This window comes from Macaca fascicularis, chromosome 10, assembly GCF_037993035.2.
Source record: "Macaca fascicularis isolate 582-1 chromosome 10, T2T-MFA8v1.1".
In the NCBI taxonomy this organism is placed as follows: Eukaryota; Metazoa; Chordata; class Mammalia; order Primates; family Cercopithecidae; genus Macaca; species Macaca fascicularis.
Window position 1 is genome coordinate 2,827,571 of NC_088384.1, and position 21,836 is coordinate 2,849,406.

Below are 21,836 nucleotides of genomic sequence, written 5' to 3' on the forward strand. Positions count from 1 at the left end.
CAGCCTGCTGCCTCCCGCCTTGTTCTTATCCACACGGGTCCCCATGTGGATCCATGCCCCTGGGACGTGGACCCAATCCACAGTCTGAACTGGCCAGTCTGGAGGGGGAGCTCACGTCTGAGACAGGGAGGGCAGCAGGAGGACCCGCATAGGAGGCGCCTACCCTGGCCCCAGAGGCTCAGGAGGGCAGAGGCTTATGGGGTCCCCACTTCGTGATCAAGCAGCCGAGGCTCAGAGAAGCGATGGGTCCCGGTCACAGACCTCACTAGAGGGAGAGACCGAGCTTGGTCCAGACAGCATCTCCGAAGGCCAGCACTGAACAGGGAGCTGGGAGGCGGGAGTGGTGGGCGAGCACCAGTGCCCAGGGTCACCCCTCAAGGGTGACACGGGGCCTGGGGAGGAAGTGCAAGGCTTCAGTCAGGACCATGAGCACCTTTGCCTCGAGTGCTGGTCACCTTCCACTTCCTGACACCCTGTGAGCTTGGCAAGGTTCTCTTTATTCTATCAATGGGGAAACTGAGGCTCGGAGAGGAAGCATGGCCAGCCTCGGGCCAACATGAGGAACACCGCGCAGTGTGGCTTCCAGCCAGGCCTTCGTGACACTGCTCCACTGCCCGGGACAGAAAGGATGGAGACCCCTAGCCCTGCCCCTTAGACAACAGTGGCCAGGGCTGCCCCTAACCAAGGTCGTGCCCTTGAGGTGTGGCCTCTGCCTGCTCTTGTTGTCCTGCTGGGGCTGCACAGGGTGGCCAGTGGGGGCCCTGGGCAGAGGGTCCCGGGAGGCCGAGGACTATCTCTGAGTGTCTCATTTGCAGACTCTGCTGGTGGCTCAACTGGCCCGGGGCCCTGGGAGGGCGGCTCTCGGGCACAGAGGAGGCTGCGACCACCCCCAGAGCCCATCTGTGGGCATCCACACCTGCAAAGGGCTTCCCCCGGACCCCCCACCTTGGGGACGGAGCCTGTTCTCCCCTCGGACGGGGCAGGCACTGCTCCCAGCAGCCTGAGTTAGGCGAGGCATGACCACCTTCCCTCAGTGCACAAGGAGCAGAGGCAGCTTGTGCAGCCAGTGCTGGGAGTCCCGGTGCCTCCTGACCTAGGCAGCAGGGAGCTTCCTGGGAGACGCACCCCCAGGAGCCTGCACGGGGCTCACAGCAGGACAGGCCCAGGTTCAGGCCCCTGTGCTCAGCCTGTGTGTGTGGGGCTGCTCCTCAGGGATTGATGGCGGGGGCTGCTTTCTTCCCAGCACACTGACGCCTCTCCTCCCAGCTCTCACTGTGATACAGGAACGGGCTGGTGGCACCTCTCCTGGTCAGGCTGCCCCATCCTGTCTGACTGTGCTGACCACAGAGTCCCAGAGCCACACTCCAGGTGGTGCCTCACCTCTGTGGGAGGGAACCGAAGACTCTCCAGCCCAGGCACCGGGGCTGCCGATGGGGAAGAGGTTGGCCCGGGGCTCCTGCAGCCATTGTAGCTCTGCCTCCTGCCCTCCCTCCCAGAACAAGCCCGGCCCCTTGCAGGAAAAGTTGAGGCTTTGTCTGTCCACCTTGACGGCTCCAAAGACCAGTGACGTCTCCTAGGAAGGAAGCGCAGACAGCCAGGCAGCCCGTGGCGCAGACCCCTGGCCCAGCCGTCCGGGCCGAGGTTCCCTGTGAATAGCAGCTGGGGAGTAGCCAGTGGCCCACCGAGGTGGCCTCAGGTGTGGGCAGCAAGGAGGCTCTGGGCTCCAGCACTGCTCTTTAGGGATCTGAGGGGACGTCTCTGCAAAGGGGGTGCTTCAGACTGGGTCCCCTTGGGGAGTTCTGTGTCTGGCACCTGTGTGGGGCCAGCTCACGAGAACCTGGGGCCAGCCTCCCTAATGACAGCCTGGGCTTCCGCACTGGCCAGGGGAGGAATGAAGGAGAGCCGATGCCTGCCGCACTCAGGCGGCCGCACGTCAGACCCATGGAGGGACTCAGGGCACAGTGTCTGTGTGGGGCAGCGATATTCAGGCAGGGATGACACACCCCAGAGGGCTGTGGCCAGGCACTGCCCACTGGTCTGGGGCTGGGCTGCAGAGGCCATCCTTGCGGGTGCAGAAGAACCCAGGGATTCACAGGCGGTGCCGGCTATGCCGTGAGGGCCACAGGCACTGTCTGCTCTGACCCTGGGGGTCCCTGTGCTGGCCCCCGCCTGTCATCCCCACCAGCCACACCAGCCACAGCCCCTCTCCCAGGACACCATGCCCAGGGAACAAAAGCCATGCTTATCAAAGGAGTTTTTCTTTATTTTTCATAATTTAGCTGAATCAACACAAAATTGAATACTGTAAAACAAGAAAAAAAATATGCTGTAACATCTTAAATCTCCCGATCTCTGCCCTCGAAGGTGTCTACACTTGCTTTCAAAAGAACCAGGCGAGGGGGGAGGCCGTGAGGACGCTGGCTGCGGCCCGGGCCGCCGGAGCCGGGGCAGCTCGGGAAGGGCCCTTTCCAGGCCCACCCGCTCTGTGATGACAAACCCAACCTCAGCCCCTTCTTTTAGTCCAGGATACTAATGCCTAGAAATTTGTGGTGACTGAAAGGTAAATTAAGTCCTCATGGATACTGGAACAGGTCTTAAATAAATGGATTTTCTTTTGTATCTTTAGTCTATGGTTGCTGGAACAGCTTCTATATAGTTACTTTTTATATTTTTTTAGTAGGATAGAACTAGCATAATACTCATGTTAATTGGACTTGTAGGTAGTATACTTCAGCGGGAACTCAGGAAAATGAAGGAGGCTGGCGTACGACGGCCAGGAGAGAAAAAACAGAACTGTCCCTTATTCCTCGGCCCTGCTGGCCCCGCCTGTGCCTCTGCCCAGCGCGGCTTTCTGGACCTACTGACACGAAGACGGAGGACTTCTCAGAACGCGGGGACACAGACGTGGGGAGAAGGGCCGCCAACTGGCCTCAAGGTCCGTGAGTGGCGAAAAGGGGCAGGAAACGGGAAACAAAACCCATTGGAAGAAGCATGTTCAAAATATTGTACACTCAGTGTTGACCAACACAGAGACCAAAGGGGGAATCGAGCCACCAAACCTGGCCCGCAGCGAAGGGAACCCGGCCTCCCCGGGCACGACCGATGCCTCTGGGACACCGATGCCACAGTCCTCCACACGCTTCTCCCAGAGTCCCGCCTTCCACGCCTGGCACCCCAGGGTCTGAGGGGCGCCACCTCCCCACCATGTCCAACCCCCAGAGTCTTCAGAAACACACGGGGCTCAGCCCGACTCTCAGGACGGCCGGGACTGCCACGTTAATTGTTAAATAGGATTTTCTACAAATATACAACATATAAAAACTGTTAAATATATAACTTTAGGCTTTGCAAAATACATTTAATGATCTCTTTCAAACAAGTGTTACTCGAGTTTTCTTTGCTTTCTGGAGCTAAATGGAGTATCGACGAGGCAGCAGTCACGGGAGACTCAACATGCTCTTGGCAAATATACTGGATTATCCAACTATCAAAAATGGAGCTGTAGAAGAGGCATGTTTAACTGGTTAAAACAGAAAGTGATTTTAGTACGGTAAAGTCGATCTAAGTACAGAGGAATCGAGCGGCCTGTGTTCCCGGGGGCTCTCGGCGTCTGCGTGGGGGCCATTGCTGGCCGCGCCCCGGCTGCCTCCCGCAAGTGTGCCACGGCCTCCGCGCAGCCAAAGCCCATCCTCCTAGGGTGTGCCGGGGTGCTCCTGGGGTGGAGGCCTCCACCACGACCGCCCTCTCCGCTCCGCCAGGGCCACCAGCGTGTCTCTGCCACCATGCCCTCCCGTCCCCACAAGCGACCCCAGGGATCCTGACAGTGAGGGTGCGTCCACGTTCAGATAGATTTTGCTCTTTGGTCTATGGAGTATACTGAAAGTATAAGAAAATAAAAGCAATTCGGACAGTCTGGGGCACGGGAGGACGCCACTTCTACGCCTGACAGTCCCCTGGGGCGGGCGTCGTGTCTCAGGCGGGCTGGGCTGCAGCCTGCGGTGGCTGCCGGAGCCGCCTCCTCCTCATCCTCCGAGGACAGCAGGGCCAACGCCACGGTCGGCGGGGGCTGGGTCGGCCGGGCTCCCACAGACTGCGTATTGCTGATGCCCGGGGCCGCCCCCCGCCTGTGTGTCCAGTCCGGCCTCCTCAGGTCGGCCGGACAGACCGAAGCTCAGGATGCCGAGGCCTGAGGCCGTCCTTCACGGACCACAGGGAAACGGAGTGGGTGGGCGGCAGAGAATGGGCGAAGTCCGAGGCGGGCAGAGAACTGTGGCTGAGGCGTGGGCTCTCCAGGGGAGCCAAGGCCACTCCCGGGGCCCCTCAGGGGCTGTGTTTGTCAGGAGACCTGAGAAGCAAAGAGAGAGAGACGGTGAGCCTCCTGCAGACGCTGCCCAAGGCCACAGGGAACACAGGCTCCTCTTCGCTCCCTGGCTCCCGCCAGCCGGCCTCCTGGAGGGCCTGAAACTAAGAGCTCATCCTCAGTGCTGTGGGGGACATCCAGGCCACCAGACAGCGCCCCCAAACCACCCACCCTTCCTTGTGTCTTGGGAGGGTGGGGTGCCGTCTGTGCATGACCTGGAGGGGTTGCTGGCCTCGGGCAGAGCCCTTCCCACCCCTACTTGCTGGCTTCTTTCCTCTAAGCGGCCATATCACTTTGCCACTCCCCAGCTCAAGAACCATCCATGGCTCCCTATTCCCTGTATCCAATTCAAACCCCTCCCAGCTTCCTGTGCCTCTGAGGCCACAGACTACAGAGCTCACCCAGAACAGCTGCTGCAGGCTGGGGGACCTGGCCGCACCCCCACCACGGAGCCACCCTCCCCTGGCCATCCACGCTGGGCCTCTACAGGTCTGTGCCGTTCCTGTGGCTGCCCAATCAAAGGACCACACACTGGGGGACGGGAATCTGACACAGCAGTTAGTTCTTGCCCAGACTCAAGGTGTGGACAGGGCCAGTTCCTGCTGGAAGATCTGAGGGAGGGTCCACTCCAGGCCCCCTGGGGCTTTCTGGTGCTCCCAGCAATCCTCAGTGCTCCTTGCCCGGGAGACGCATCGTCCTCATCTCTGCCTCCATCCTCACATGGTCCCCATGTCGACGTTCCCCTGCCCCATCTGGCCCCTGGAGGATTCTCTTCAACGGGAGGCAGAGGCCCTGGGGCCCTGGGGCTCAGCTTCCCCCCGACACTCCCCCTTTCCCTGGGCCCCAGGCAGCCCTGAGAATCTGCCCTTGAACGGACCGTGGCCAGAAAACTCATCATGGGACCCCGGCCCTACTGAAATTTCCGAGCCCACCCTGATGCTGTCTCCCGCGCGGGCACCTCCAGGCACCTGCCCACCTGGGTTAGGCCTCATCTGCCTTGCGCTAAATTCCGTACTCAGCCAGAGGCGGTGATGATGAGGGTCTCGCAGCTGCGGGGCCTCCCCAAATCCCAGGTTCCGTCAGGGCCAGGGGTCATCTCCAGCACCCTGACCAGCTGCGGTTCCTGAGCTCCTGGGTGCCAGTCACTGCTCTGGGAACGACCTTGCCGTCACCTTGTCACAGCCTTGTCTACCCAACGGGCCTGTGGGAATTAGAACCCGCACTCAACAGGACCTGAGGCTCAGGGGTGAAGGGACCTGCCCCGGGGACAGCGCAGCCTCACACTCACACCTTTGAGACAGGGAGCCTCAGATGCCTCCCCTCCTGGCTTCCTGGAGCTGCCAGCGTGGCCATCCTGCGGCCAGGCCCAGCCAGCCCTCTCTGCCTGTGGACACTTGTGGCCTGGGTCGCAGCTGGCGCTCCTCCTCACTGCACCCCTGGGGCCTGGAAAGGAAGCTGGCTCTGAGCTCCCCTCTGCTGGGTCTGCGGGCGCCCAGTCATCCACAGCCCAAGGCCAAGGTCTGCATCCTCCAGCCTGTAGCCACTGTTCCAGAACCCAGTCCCCAGAGGGCTCAGAATTGGCCCCAGAGTGAGCTTGCCATCACACTGGGCTGTGGACGCCCAACAAACCGACATGAACGGTGTGGTCCCGAGCTGCCCGCTGCACCTGCAGGCACCTGATGCTTGGCCCACACAAGCCTTTCCATCAGGAGTGACGAGAGGGCATGGTCCTGAGCCTGTGGAGCGCGTGTTCAGCTTACATAAGAAGTTGACCCCATGCTCAGACACAAACAACAAAACCAAACCTCCCAGCCCCATTCATCCAGGTAAATGATCCCTTCTCTTCCTCACTAGAAGTTTCCATCTGACGTTAAGGTCAGGAGGAGCCTGCTGTACGGAGGAACATGCTATTCTTTTAATGTTTTTTAGACATAGTCTTGCTCTGCCACCCAGGTCGAAGTGCAGTGGCGCGATCTCGGCTCACCTCAACCTCTGCCTCCCGGGTTCAAGCGGTTCTTCTGCCTCAGCCTCCTGAGTAGCTGGGACTACAGGCACACACCAACATGCCAAGCTAATTTTTATATTTTTAGTAGAAACAGGGTTTCACCATATTGGTCAGGCTGGTCTCAAACTCCTGACCTCAGGTGATCCGCTCACCTCGGCCTCCCAAAGTGCTGGGATTACAGGTGTAAGCCACTGGGCCCGGCCTGAACACGCCGTCTTGAATGGAGCCTATGCAAAAGGTTCCAGTAAACAGCAGGAGAGAAGAGAGCGGCAAGACAGAGTGATGACCGTGGTGCCACCTCCAGACACCTGGGACGAGGGACACTGTACCTTGGGAAAAACCCAAGTGGACTCAGGGAAGAAATACACACCACATCCCACCCATGTCCAGGAAGCCTTTGGCTTCTCTCCTGGGGCTGCTCCCTGAAGGTGCAGAGCCAGGTCACAACCAAGGCCCCAACCCTTCCTGCGCCCCAAGGCCAGGTCCACAAGAAGGGCTGGAGTGGCTGTGGTTGGTTGCTGCTGTTCAAATCACCACGCAGAACATCGGGGACTCGGACTACAGTGCATTCATTCTAGCAACCCCAGCAGAGGCCTCCTGAGCTGCAGGGGGCCATCTTCACAGGGAACCTTCTCGAGTCCCAGGGCCCTTTAGTTCTTAGGCTGAGCAGCAAAGTGCATCAGGGCAGGGCAGGGCCAGGCACGGCTGGTGACACCATGGTGGCCTCCAGTCCTGTTGGCTTATGGTGTCCACTCCCCTGCCCTCTGCCCTCCTAGTCGGTGAACCACTGCTTCCCGGGCTCCAGGGCATCAAGCCCATTCTGTAGGGTACAGGTGAGGGGTCTAATGGAAGGGGGGTGCTGGCCACCAGCCTCCTGAGGACAGGGGGCTCCAGTACCCGTCAGGCTGGTGAGCTGCATGAGGACGGCTGCCGGGGTGGGATGGGGAGCTTGGCGGGCACTAGGCCCCAGGGGTGCGGAGAGCAGGCTCACCCTCTGCCAAGGGAGCAGGCTGCCATCCCACTCCACTCTGATGACAGGTGATGAGGCCCCTCGGGCTTCTGTCCTGTAACAAGGCTGGACTAGGCTGCCACCTGGGAGGAGGTCAAGCTTGAATCTCCCTTCCCAGGGCGGCCACACCTCCTGGGCCCGAACGCTGCAGCAGCAATTACTATCTGAACATCCACTTTCTGAATGTCCCCTCTCTGTGCCTCAGTTTCTCCACGTGTAAACACATACCCACTTCATGAGTTAGTGCTATGGCTTGAAGAGATCTAATACAGCCAGCACCATGTCAGTGTTTCTCTCTTTTTCTTTAACAAGACAGGGTGTGGCCCTGTCACCCAGGCTGGAGGGCAGTGGTGCAATCACAGCTCACTGCAGCCTTGAACTCCTGGGCTCAAGCCATCCTCCCACCTCAGCCTCCTGAGCAGCTGGGACCACAGGCACGTGCCACCATGTCCAGCTGATGTCAATGTCTCTTATGTGGAAAATGAGAGTGACAGGCGACTGGGGTGTCTGTGCCTGCCTGATGATTGGGGTGCTTCCTGAATGGCACGGGGTGGAGCCCAGCCTGAAAGCCCAGAATGCCTTGGGTGACTTCACCCAGGGCAGAAAGGCATCACTGAGAAGGGCCAGGTCTAGTGCCAGCCAGAAACCACGAGGACAGGGGCCAGAGGTGACCAAGCTAAACAGCCCAGGCGGATCCTGGGGACACACGCCCTTTCCTTGCGTGGACGCTGAATGTGCCCCAGTGAGGGACACAAGGACCCCAGCCCATCGCACCATCGCACACTGTCTCCTGGAGGCTGCATCCTGTGTGTGCAGCTCACACACCTCTCTCCCCGGGACAGCATGCCCCTGCGGGCTTCACCGGTGGCAGCCTCCGCTCTCACGCAGGAGCTCAGCTCACCGCCCACCCTCCTCCAGTGCGTGTGTAGTGAAACGGTGCCTCTCTGGACCCTCCTTCCTGTGATGCTGCCAGGAGAGGTGCCTGACACCAAGCCCTGGCCTGTGGACCCAGGGGCAGAAGAGCTACCGTTTATATGAAATATTTGGGCCAGTGTTGACACCTCCCAAGGCCCCTCCAAGCGCCCAGGTGGACCCGGTGGACAGAAGGGCGTCTGACAGGAGGCACCGCGGCTGCCCCAGATGAACAGTCATCAGCTGAGACTGAAGACGGAGCGAATTCTAGGACCTCAGACCAGTTCTGCAACGTCAAAATACTGGGTCAAGCCACTGAAGACTATGTCACATGTGTGCTCAGGGTGAACCCTGGACAGGCCAGCTGCCGACAACAAAGCCGTGTGTGCCCACGCTCAGGGTGAACCCTGGACAGGCCAGCTGCCGACGACAAAGCCGTGTGTGCCCACGCTCAGGGTGAACCCTGGACAGGCCAGCTGCCGACGACAAAGCCTTGCCCTGTGCAATGAGCTGGCTCCACCAAAGAGCCAGGACTGGGTAGCAGACTCGGGTCCAGGGGTCAGGGGTCAGCGCTGTTGAGACACCCTCACAGGCTGATGGTCCCAGGGACGAGACAGAACCCACCCCTGCCAGGCGCAGTGCCTCACGCCTGTAATCCCAGCACTTTGGGAGGCCAAGGCGGGGGGATCACCTGAGGTCAGGAGTTCGAGATCAGCCTGCCCAACATGGCGAAACCCCGTCTCTACTAAAAATACACAAAATTAGCTGGGCATGGTGGCAGCTGCCTGTAATCCCAGCTACTTGGGAGGCTGAGGCAGGAGAATCGCTTGAACCCAGGAGGCGGAGGCTGCAGTGAGCCGAGATCGCACCACTGCACTCCAGCCTGGGCAACAAGAGCCAACATTCCATCTCAAAACAAAAAAACAAAACAAAACAAAAGGAACCCGCCCCTGCCTCCCAAGGCTGCGGAAACACAGAGGAAAAGATGTTGGTAAAGGTGCCCTGGAAATGTACGAAACCACCCAAGTTAGGACCGCGTCGCCGGAAATGTACGAAACCGCCCGAGTTAGGACAGCGTCACCAGAAATGTACGAAACTGCCCGAGTTAGGACCATGTCGCCGGAAATGTACGAAACAGCCCGAGTTAGGACCGCATCGCCGGAAGAGCACGCAGGTTTAGCACTGCTAACGAGGACGCTGTGCCTAGTGCCCTGCAAAGCCCACTTCCCCAAGGCTGTGGGGCTGAGGGAATCAGTGTGGGCTCTACAACTTGACTGGAACCCGGCTCTGACCCCGCGAACCACACAGGTCATGGCCTGGGGAAGGCCACCAGCTATCGATGCCTCCAGGCCTTCCCTCCTGGACGCACCATACCAGGCTTCATCTCACAAGACTCCAAAAACATCTTCTTTTCAGGAAGTGAAGCTACCCAAGGGTGGCCTTCATCTGGGGTCACCAGAGAACCACAGTCTGTGGCCCCCACCTTGGGGCCTGAGTCCCTGTAGAGCAACGCTCAACACACAGGGCCCGGAGCTCCCCTCAGTCTCCTTGACCCCACCAAGAAGTGTCAGGGACCAAGGGCCGTCATGGAGCCACCACTGTCTTCAGGACCAGCCCCTTCCTCATGGCTGAAGATACGCGTTCTGGGAACGAGGCCACCCCTGTACTGCTGGGCTGTCTGGGATGGAGGCCACCCCCGTACCGCTGGGCTGTCTGGGATGGAGGCCGCCCCCGTACCGCTGGGCTGTCTGGGATGGAGGCCGCCCCCGTACCGCTGGGCTGCGCGGGCGCAGGGTTCAGGGATGACTCCATCTCGGCAGAACAGCCTTGGCAGGCGCGACTCAGAGCATCCCCGATGGCAAACCCAGCCCTGGGAATAAAATTACGCAGAAAAACTCACAAGTAAAATCCCCTAAACTCATCAAGACTGGTGCGATCATTCAAGCCAGACACAGTGTCCCAGGCCACAGAGCAACACTCGGCCGCTGTATGGCAGGTGGGGTAAGGTGGGGGCGTCGGCTGAGGAATGTGCAGACAGATCATTTGTTCATCCGTCAGACATTTATCCATCTGCCATAAACAAGGCTCCTGACTCAGGAGGGCGGCAAAGATGAATGGAGGCAGGTTCTTTCCCTCAGGGTAGAGGAGCTCCCCCAACACAGCTGGGCTGGCAGATAGGACATCAGAGACGTCAGCGCCTCGGCTGCCCACAGCGGGGCCAACTCCCCTGCAGTCCGCTCCTGGCCGTGGTACGCCGGAACGAGGACGCCCCTGGCAGCCCTCCGCCTCCTCCATGAGCTCAGGAGTGAAGACTGTTGTACTGGAGTAACAGACATGAAGATCCTGACCCCACACCTGTGCATGGGGTCTTACTCGGCAGCAGGTTCTAGCAGATGTGACAGAGTTAGAATGGTGTCATATCAGATTAGGGTGGGTGCCACTCCCTTACAGGGAGAAGGAAATCTGGACTCAGGGCAGACACACAGAGCAGCAGGCCCCATACAGACAGCGACAGAGACCGGAGCCATGCGGCCACAGCAGCTGCAACAGGCAGGAGGACCCTCCACTGCAGCCTCCCGAGGGAGCACGGCCCAGCAGACACCGTGACCGCAGGTGTCTGGACCCAGAACCACGAGAACAGGTTTCTGTGGTTTGAAGCCACCGGGTGTGTGGCATTTTGTTCCAGCGGCTCCCGGAGACTCACACAGCCTGGACACTGTGCCTGACCCGAGTGAGTCCTGGGGACATTGACTGGAACCCGGGGGCTGCTGAGCCTGCATCCCAGGGATGGGCTGAGGGTGGGACCAGGCAGCACCGCTCCAACATCTCCGCACTGCCGGGGCCCCGCGTGTGGGCTGCGCGGAAGCAGCAGAGGGCCCTCCTCACACCGTCAGGCCCTTGGGCATCACCGCACCTGAGCTCCCGGCTGGGGACTCGGCCCTGCTGAGCATCCCAGGCCATCTCTCTTCCAACCCACCACACTGCCCAGTCCACTGTAATGCCTGCTCCACCGTGCTGCCGGCTCCACCACACCACCCGGTCCACCACGTCGCCCGGTCTGCCACGCCACCTGGTCCACCACGTGACCCGGTCCACCATGTGACCCGGTCCATCACGCCGCCCGGTCCACCACGTCGCCTGGTCCGCCGCGCCACCCGGTCCACTACGACGCCCGCTCCACTGCGCCACCAGCTCCACCACTCACTCCACCCGTCTCCTGCTCCACCTGCTCTGGCTGGGGCCTTCCCTGTCCCCTCCATGTCCCTGTGTTAAGCTGGGCTCCGATTAAAACTGTGCTTGACTCTGCTGTCCGTGTCTTCCACTGTGAAACAGGTTTCTCCACACCAGGGCCATCCGTGTGGGGGTCAAGTTCTTTTCCCAAACCCGGCAGGGGCCCCGTGCACCTGTGCCTGGTGAAGGATGAGGGGGCCTGTGGGGTGGGGCGGGACAGTTGGTGCAGCCGGACGCCTCCAGAGCCTGGTGGGTGCCTCGACCTCCCACAGCCTCCCAGCTGGAGCCTCTGGGAGTCCGTTTCCCCGTCTGTAACATGGGATAGGAACAGTGTTTACCCCCATCCATGGGGTTCTTAACAACAAATAGTTCAGCATAAGAGAGAATGCAAGGCACCTTTTCCATTGCAGATTACAACTCAGAACAAAGAAGAAAAGCCACAGTGACCTTCCTCACCAGCTTCCAGAGGTGTTCATCCAGAAGGCTGCTGTGTTATTGCCAGGGCTGCCGTAACCGAGTACCCGAGACTGGACAGCTTGAACAAAGGGCATTCGCTGTCTGCAGCCCACGAGGCTGGACCTTTGGGTTCCACAGGTGTGGCAGGGCTGGCTTCTGAGGTCCTTCTCGGTGTGCAGATGGCATCTCTGTGAGTCCGCACAGGCTCAGCCCTGTGTGTGTCTGTGTCCTCACCTCCTCTCTTTGTGTCCTCACCTCCTCTTTTTGTGTCCTCACCTCCTCTTTTTAAGAAAGACAGGGTCCTCTTGAATCAGGGCCCTGGACCCCAAGGACCCCACTTAAGCTTCTCTCCTTTAAGGCCCCATCTCCAAATATGTTAAGACTGGGGGGCAGCACTTACACGTATAGATTTGGGGGATGCAGTTCAGTCCATAAGAGCTGCTTTCTGAGGGGCTCCAGTTCCTACCCTCAGGAGTGAGGGCGGGAGGTCACTGAGCTCCACTGAGAACAGTCCTGCTGGCCTGTTGTGAGGCCTGCTGGGGGACACGTCCTCAGCATGGCGTCTACAGACCCCACAAGGCCACATCGCAGCCACCTCTTCTCTGTGAACAGCCCCCAACACCAGGGCTGAGATCTCGTGTGCGAATCTCCATCCAGGGGTGGACACAGGACACGCTGAGCCTACCCGCGGTCTCTGGGGTCTGTCCCTGGCTGAGAGCATGGGCCGGTGACGGTGCTGGACCTTCACTGAGAGGGTTCTGAAGCCATGGCGCTGCCACATGCCACCACGTTAGGAAGGAGGCAGCACCAGGCAGATCCACCAACCGAGGCCAGGGGCACAGCTCCATCCCCGCCCCCTTAGTAAGCAGATCCCCTTGTGCTCACTAAGCAGTGGGAACCGGTTACTATTCCTCATAACCAGACAGTGAAGGATATTGCTGTGTCTTATCTGCAGACACACAGGGAGGGGCCTAAGTCTGAAGGCTCCGTGAGTCCCCAAAGTCACGCAGCCAATGCAGAAAGGCTGGCTCTGGGACCAGCTCCTCTGCCCCAGGGCCCCCGCTCCTGCAGCCACCTCCTGCCCTGCCGTCCTTCCAGCCAGGGAGGCCACACGCAGCGGTGGTGGGGGAGGTGGGCTTCTCCTTGGGGCTCCTACTTAGCGAAGCCACTGTTTGGTCCGGTTAGGGAAAGCATCCATTCATCCTCTCCAGGGTTGGAGGAGAGGGGCCTGCAGCGGGAGCTCCTCCCTGTGCTAATTAAGAACAAACCAGCTGGGGTGGGCGTGGGCAGCAGTGTCCAGGAAGACGGGCACTTGGTGGGTTCTAAGGAATCGGCACATCCGGGCACTGACCAGACTCCCACTAAAAAGCAGACCTGCAGTCCCGGACAGTCGAGGAGGCAGGGCCCCCAGAGCTTCTGCTGACTCAGCGCGCTGACGGCCAGATTGCTGCCATAGATCATGGAGTCATCGTGCCTCGCGCCGGGGAATAAAGGGAGCTGTGTATGGCAAATGCACGGGAGCTACTGTCAGCTCTGAGAGGGAAGGATGGCACCAGGAGACCCAGTCTGCAGGTAATGAAAGCAAGCCCACGGCAAACACAGAGAGGCAGATGGAGCCATCACATGCTTCTCCCCAGATCTGCTCAACATTTCATCCTTTATTGGTCATTACTGACCTGAATAGTGAGCTTGAAGATCAGTTATCACCTCTGGACACATCTGGGCTGCTACAGATGTCTAACCCTGTCTCAGCAATTACAGTGCTGGCCACTTGCCCACCCCAGAGGACACAGCACCTGCAGGCACGTGTCCTCGGGCTGAAGGCAGCAGACCGCCCTAACCAAGGCTGGGATTAGTGTGCACAGGCATTCACTACGCAGCCCTTCTGTGCCATGAGGCGGAGAGCCGGGGAAGGAGGCAGGGTGGGCAGTGCCAGGGCCCTGGAAAGAAAACCGTGTACTCTTTTGCTTAGCTTTGACAGAAGCAGGCTGCAGTCTCAACATTTTCTGCAAGCTGCCAAGCTGTAAGAACACATATTTCTCGGTTGGTTAAATAGTCTAGCTTACTTCTCTGGGGGAAAAAAAAAATCTTTAATTTAAATATGGGAAAATTATATTTCTGTCTTTCTGATGGTATTTTTCCTCTCTTTGCCTCATTGCTATCTTTGGGTCTTTGAGAAGTTCCTAGAAGCTTCCAGAAACTGGGCCCTGGTGCGGGGGAGGGTTCTCAGCAGTGCTGGGGTAGTGGTGGGCTGCCGTTTGCTATTTCTATGGAGCTGCTGCTTTTGTAGATAGGCCGTGATTTTTCCTTTTTGGAGAAGGGAGCAAAGCATCGTTCTGAATCATGAATACCAGGATCCAGGTGTGATACTCACACGAAGGGTGGCTTGGTTTATAACCCAGTGGTAAAAGGAGGAGCTGGTGACAATGAATTTGTGTCATCAAGGCAGAGTCCCATTTTGGCACTGAATTCTGAGCAGCGGCAAGGTCAAGGTGCCATGTCAGGCTGCCTGCGATGGCCGATCAACCCTCGGCACTGAAGGTAGAGCCACCAGTGGCGAAAAACATGGAGCTCCTGACAGCCAACCCAGCGGCCGCGTGGTTATGCATCCTGGAAACTAACACACCCTGCCTGGGCAATGTCGGCTTTTATACGTCTTAAATTAAAATAACCCATTTAGGACTGTGCACATCATGGCCTCTCTCACTTAATAACCCGATGACTGGCGCAGACGGTCTCACGGGGGAGGCTGTGGTGCAATCACCCCCCACTGGTGTGAGCAGAGGGTCCTGGAGGGACTGAGCTGGGGGGCTCTGTGCCAGGAGCCAGGGGAGGCCAGAGGCAGTGAGATGAGGCTCAGGAGCACAGGCGCGGCCTTTGACCTTCCCTTGCTGTGTACCCGGAGGCCCAGGAGTGGCTACCCCGGGACCTGTGCTAACTGGGACGCCCGCTGGGCTGCAGGGCACATTCCGTGTCTGACCTGGGGGCCGCCCACAGGTTTGATGACGTCACAATCCATGCAGTGGTACATTAAAGATGTTTGTGTTTCACTGCTGAGAGGTATACCTCAATTTAAAAAATAATGTAGACATCACGGGCACCTCCTTCCTTCCCCGCAGTGACAATACGGCCGTCCCCGTGCTGGGCTCTAAGTGGTGTTCCCAGTTCTGCAGGCTCAAGAAGGAAATTTCACACTTGGCCCCAGCAGCCAGGGTGGAGGCACCAGCCCCGCCCATCCCAGGCGCACTGCAGCGGGTCACCCATTCCGTCCACTCCGAAGGTTGGTTGCTGGACTCGGCCTTGCTGAATTTTAAATGAGAGGGCCCAGGATCTCCCTCATGTCCGAGGGAGGCCGGAGCCCCCCCACCACAGCATTCCCCAATGAAGGCCCCCACGCAGGTGACCACAGGAGGCACAGCAGGGCTGCACAGTGACCGCAGCCCTCACTCATCACTTGGCATCTCACGCCGGGTCCAGCTCAACCTCAGCTCTAACCTCAGAGGCTGCAGCCCCCTGTGCTGGCCACAGAGAGGGGAAGTGGAAGCCGCCCTCCCTGGCCGCAAGGCTGCCCATCTGCCCTGCGGAGGCCCGGGGGCCGGTGCTCACACCTGGAGCCACAGTCACATCCAGCGCCAGGGAGCAGGGCTGGCATCTCCATCCCTGAGGCCACACCAGCCCCGGGAATCGCCCGCCTCTCAGGCATGTGAAGGACATGGCTCTGCCACTTCCAACCTTTCCCTTTCGTCCCAAGCCATAGTGCAGCCAGCTCACCCCTGTGCCCAGGCTCACCCAGCACAGTGTGCGGTGCCCTCTCCCAGCCCCAGGAGAAGATCCTGGCTGGCGTCAGGGGCGACCACAGTGTCTCGGCGACTGCAGCTCCACAGCCTCATTCCGTTGTGAGTTCGTGGGCGGATGGCATTGAGGGGACCAGGGACAGCAGGCCAGGCTCAGAGGCAGCTTCAGAAACGCCTCCCACTAGGGCAGCTCAGGGTCCCTAAGGCCAGGCGCTGCCCTCCGAGCTGTGAGGGCCAAGTAGCTTCTGAATCTCAAGGTCAAAGCCCGGCCACGTTCTCAGGCTCCCTGTCTCACGGCCTTCGCCCTCTGTCCAAGTTCAGGACAAATGGCCCACTTGGGGTGGGACAGGCCTGTGTGGCCAGGTGTCTGGCCTCTGAGCTGGACACGGGGCAGAGTCCTCACATCAACAGAGGTCAGGAGACGGGCGTGGTGGTCTTGCCAGGGCAGCCCCCACCTGTGGCTGCTGTGCTGCCAGAGCAGAGCCCCAGGGGTCCAGGGGAGAGACTGGTCAGAGCCCTTCTGCCTCAAACACCAGGCTATGCCGGGTACCTGCGTGCTGCAGTTTTACTGAGATATGATTCACACACAATACAATTCGCCGCTTAAAGTGTCAATTCAGTGGTTTTCAGCATATGCCAGAGCTGGGCAACCATCACGATAGCCAACTTTAGGACACCTTCATCTGCCCGGAAGAAACGCGGTTCCCGTCAGCAGCTGCTCCCCGTCTCCCTCCTGGGCCCTGGCAGCCACGGGCCTGCTTTCAGCCGACGTGACCTGGCCCGTTCCGGGCGTTTCACGTCACTGGGCTCCGACAGGGCAGACTTGTGACTGGCTTCCCTCACTCAGCGTCATGTTTCCGAGGTTCATCCGTGTTGTTGGTTCATCAGGAACGCCACTCCTTTGTAAGGCTGAATAGTGTTCCAGTCACGGCTGTGTATGAAGGTGTATTTCCGCGAGTCTGCTGACGGACACCTGGGCGCTTTCCGCTTTCTGGCTGCTGGGAACGGTGCTGCCAAGAACAGGCGTGTACAGGTTTGTGTGTGGACGTGCTCTCATTTCTCCTGGGGGGATGGACTCTAGGAGTACGACTGCTGGGTCCCTTGGTAACTCCATCATTTTCAGCCACTGCCAAACTGTCTTCCAAAGCAGCTTGAGTACAGATTTCAGATGCTCTCAACAGAGAGTGACTGCTTTCTGCTTTCCAGACAGACCGGCGGATCTTCATTCCTATTAGCATCCTTTCAGTCAGCTCAAAAGGAAGTCAGATAAAAATCAAACCATGAATGAACCTGAGCGGCCTCTGCGTGCGTGTTTTGGTCGCCCGAGCGGCCTCCGTGTGCGTGTTTTGGTCGCCCGAGCGGCCCCCGTGTACGTGATTTGGTCGCCTGAGCGGCCTCTGCGTGCGTGTTTTGGTCGCCCGAGAGGCCTCCGTGTGCGTGTTTTGGTCGCCCGAGCGGCCCCCGTGTGCGTGATTTGGTCGCCCGAGCGGCCTCCGTGTGCGTGATTTGGTCGCCCGAGCGGCCTCCGTGTGTGTGTTTTGGTCGCCCGAGCGGCCCCCGTGTGCGTGATTTGGTCGCCCGAGCGGCCTCCGTGTGCGTGTTTTGGTCGCCCGAGAGGCCTCCGTGTGCGTGTTTTGGTTAGTCACTTCTTGACAGTGACTATCTCTGCCATTTTTTCTGGCTGCTTCAATTTCGTATTTTGGGAATTCTCTATTTGCGGACTTTGCCCATCTTCCTGTGGACTGTGCGTCTATCACAAGGTTATGAGACACGCTCGCCAGCTGTGATCCACCTCCTTCTCCCCAAGCTGTGATCTGCCTGCCTTCTTCTCCCCACGCTGTGATCCGCCTCCGAGCGTCATGCATGTGACTGGACTGTCTTATGTTTGGGGTTCTGAGGTCAGTCAGGTGGCTAGAGGAGATCAGGGGCTCCAGCTCCCGGCTCCTGGGTGGGATCCCAGCTCTGCGGTTCGTGGGTGGCCTTCAGGACGTTACTTAGCACCTCCGTGCCTCCATTTTCTCATCTGTAAAACAGGATGAGAACAGTCTGCAGCCCATGGGCAGATGTCAGAATGAATGAGTTAATCTACCTGAGTGCCTAGGTGCACAGGGTCAAGCGTTTGCTGTCATCACGGATTTCTCCGATTGAGTTTACAATTGCAGCGTTCTTCCTCACGCCACACGCAGATCAATACTCCTCTCCACTTCCTCCTGGTCATCTCAGAGTTTCCCTGTTATCGTTTACTCTGCAATCCTGGGGGCGTTTAGTTTTGAACATGGTGTGAGGTAAGAGTCCAACTTGGGTTTTTCCCCAAATCCAAAGCTGATTTTCCCAGCAGCTGCTGCTGGGGACCCTGTCCCATCCTCACTGATTTGAGACGCTCACCGCATCCATAGTCACCTCTCAGGGACACCTGGGTTCATTTCAGGGCTGGGCTGTTCACTTAGTCTCTTCTGTGGATCAGAAAACAGCAGTCAGAAGAACTAACATTTTAGCATTTAATTATGTGCTGGGACTTTGCCACACATGGTCCTTGTGTTAACTCCGGAGGCGGGTCAGTGGTGGGACCCAGGCTTGGGCCAGGCAGGCGGTCCCCAAAGCCCAGAGCCGCTGACACACTGCCCAGAGCCCAGACGGCTCCTCTCCTGCTGTTCACACACGTGTCTACACCAGCAGGACGAGGACACCCAGGTGAGTCTTCCGTTACAAAGTGTTCTTAGACGCCCGAGACTGAATTACACTCTGGGATATAGCATAAAATCATCTTGTGAAATTCTGAAAACCCATGGGAAACTGGATTCAAATCTTACTAAATATAAACATTAACTTTTGAAAGAACAGACGGCCTCACGACATCTCGGCCTCCCCTCCTCATGTCAGCGTCTACGGCATCTTTCATTTGTTCCAGACTTTTCTCATTTCTCATGGGAAGGCTTTGCACTTCACCCAGGTGCCAACCATTTCTTACTCATGTTCTTTCAAGTTACTTTCTGTTTTCTGCTGTGATCAATAGTCCTCCCCTCTCATTTATTTCATGAATTTATTGGAATTAAATCATTATCGTTTGAAACACGTGTGCTTGGACAGTCAGCAGCAACTGGTTTTTGTGTATAGTAGCTCCCTTTTTTGCATATGCAAAGCGGATTTCTCCTAAAGGTGACCAGCAGATTCACCAGTTTCCCATCCTGACCAACACTGGGCAGGCGGTGGCCGATTCCAGCTCTTGGCAAGTGGCGCTGAAGAGCTTTGATTAAGTCTGGTCCGGAGGTTGGCAAACTTGTGCTGCAGAGTCAGACAGTCTATGCATTTGCAGCTCTGGGCCATAGGTTCTCTTCTCACTGCTGAATTCTGCTGCTGTGGCTCCCACCCATCTGTAGACAATGTGTGAATGAACAAACGGATGGGCCTGATTTGGCCTGAAGGCTGGAGTTTGCTGAACACAGATCTCCACCACAGACTGGGTCTGTGAAAACTTTAACACTGGATACAAGCAGATACAACTTTCTAGACTCATACGCGGGCCAGTTTACTGAAATCTTATTAGTTTCCAAGACATTTCAGCCAATCTCTAGAGTTTCTAAAGCACCTGCTTACCTCGCCTGCAAGTAACAAGGATCGTATTTTCTCATATCACACACAGATGTGACTGCATTCGCCGGAACGTCTAAAAAGTCATCATGCAGGACTCCTCTGAAGGTTCCATTTGAAGAGACATAGGGCAACTGGGTTCTGTGTCCCAAAATCTCAGAGCTGGAGGCTCCCTGGAGGGGTTACAGCTGGGGCCCGGCCGAAGCACACGCTGGCTTGGGTTTCAGATGGATGCTGGGCACTGGGTGGGCCTGCCCTACCCTCCAGGCTGACTGGAAGTCTGTGGCTTTTGGTGCTTTTACTCATTTGATTTGTTTTTTAATGAGTAAGACTGTGTCCCCCTAGTGACTTTTCCAGCATCTATTGAATTAGAAGACTTATTAAAAGATTCAATCTGGTGATATAGTTTGTCATTCTACCTGATTTTGAAATACAGGCATACCTCAGAGATATGGTGGGTTCAGTTCCAGACCACCGCAATAAAGCAAATATCGCGATCAAGTGAGTCACACAAATTTTTGGTTTCCCAGTGCATATAAAAGCTATGTTTATACTATACTGCAGTCTACTAAGTGTGCAAAAACATCATGTCTAAAAAAAGTACATACCTTAAAAATAAGTTAGTGCTAAAAATGCTAATGATCATCTGAGCCTTCAGGGAGTCGTCATCTCTTTGCTGGAGGAGGGTCTTGCCGCAATGCTGATGGCTGCTGACTGATTAGGGCAGTGGATGCTGAAGGTTGAGGAGGATGTGACAATTTCTCAAAATAAGACATTAAAGTTGCTGCATCAATTGACTCTCCTTTCATGAAAGAGTTCTCCATAGCATGCGATGCTGTTTGAGAGCATTTTAACCAGAGAAGAACTTCTTTCAAAATTGGAGTCAATTCTCTCATACCCTGCCACTGTACTATCAACTAGGCTTATGAAATATTCGAAATTCTATGTCATCATTTCCACAATGTTCACAAGCATCTTCACCAGGGGCAGATTCCACGTCAAAAAACCACTTTCTGGCCGGGTGCGGTGGCTCACACCTGTAATCCCAGCACTTTGGGAGGTCCAGGCAGGCGGATCACAAGGTCAGGAGATTAAGACCATCCTGGCTAACACGGTGAAACCCCATCTCTACTAAAAACACAAAAAATTAGCCTGGCATGGTGGCGGGTGCCTGTAGTCCCAGCTACTTGGGAGGCTGAGGCAGGAGAATGGCATGAACCCGGGAGGTGGAGCTTGCAGTGAACCAAGATTGCGCCACTGCACTCCAGCCTGGGCAACAGAGCAAGACTCCGTCTCAAAAAAAAAAAGAAAAAAAAAAACTTTCTTTGCTTATCCCCAAGAAGTACTCCATCTGTTCAAATTCTATCCTGAGATTGCAGCAGTCCAGTCCCCTCTTCAGACTCCACTTCCAAATCGAGTTCTCTTCCTACTTCCACCACATCTGCAGTGATTTCCGTCACTGAAATCTTGAACTCTCTCAAAGCCATGCATGCATGCATGAGAATTGGAATCAACTTCTTCCAAACTCGCATTAATTCTGATGATTTTGACCTCCTCCCATGAATCACAAATGCTCTTAATGACGTCTAGAATGGTGAATCCTCTCCACAAGGTTTGCAATTGACTTTGCCCAGGTCCATCAGAGGAATCACGATCTAAGAGAGCTACAGCCTTATCTAATATATTTCTTAACGAACAAGACTTTAATGTCAAAATTACTCCTTGATCCATGGGCTGTGGAATGGATGTTGTGTTAGCAGCGTGAACACAGCATTCATCTCCCTGAATATCTCCATCCAAGATCTTGGGTGACCAAGAGCATCGTCAATGAGCAGCCATATCTTGAAAGGAATCTTTTGTTCTGAGCAGTAGGTCTCATCAGTGGGCTTAAAAGATTGAGTCAACCATGCCATACACAGATGTGCTGCCATCCAGGCCGTGTTGTATGTTGTATGGGGGACAGGCGGAGTAGGTTTGCTTAATTCTTCAAGGACCTGGGGTTTGCAGAATGGAAAATGAGCTCCAGCTTCAACTTCAAGTCACCAGCTGCATTAGCCTCTAACAAGAGAATCAGCCTGTCCTCTGGGGCTTCGAAACCAGGCACTGACTTCTCTCTAGTGGGAAATCTCACAGTTGGTGTCTTTCTGCAATAGAAAGCTATTTCATCTACATTGAAAATCTACTGTCTAATGGAGCCACCTTCATCAATGGTGCTAGCTAGATCTTCTGGGAACTTACTGCAGCTTCTCCATCAGAACTTGCTGCTTCATCTTGCACTTTTATGTAGTGGAGACAGCTTCTTTCCTTAACCCTCATGAATCAACGTCTGTTGGCTCCAACTTTTCTTCTGCAGCCTCCTCCCTTCTCTGAGCCCTTCACAGAATTCGAGAGACTTGGGGCTTGGTCTGGATTAGGCTTTGGCTTAAGAGAATGTTGTGGCTAGTTGGATCTTGTCTCCAGACCATTAAAACTTTCCATCTC

At 56.8% G+C, this 21,836-nt stretch overlaps 1 protein-coding gene across 14 annotated transcripts in view; it reads right to left on the minus strand.

Annotated features, from left to right (window-relative positions):
* Positions 1-21,836, minus strand: part of TAFA5 (TAFA chemokine like family member 5) — a 343,256-nt gene that overhangs the window by 81,339 nt on the left and 240,081 nt on the right. For 4 of the 14 annotated variants that reach the window (XM_045363422.3, XM_045363420.3, XM_074003196.1 and 1 more), the window contains exon 4: positions 2,243-4,345. The exons of the other annotated variants lie outside the window; for them this stretch is intronic. In XM_045363422.3, the coding sequence (XP_045219357.1) occupies positions 4,337-4,345 (9 nt within the window). In that variant the 3' untranslated portion in view covers positions 2,243-4,336. Of the gene's footprint in view, positions 1-2,242; positions 4,346-21,836 lie in introns of those variants that run through there. 14 annotated transcript variants of the gene reach the window in all.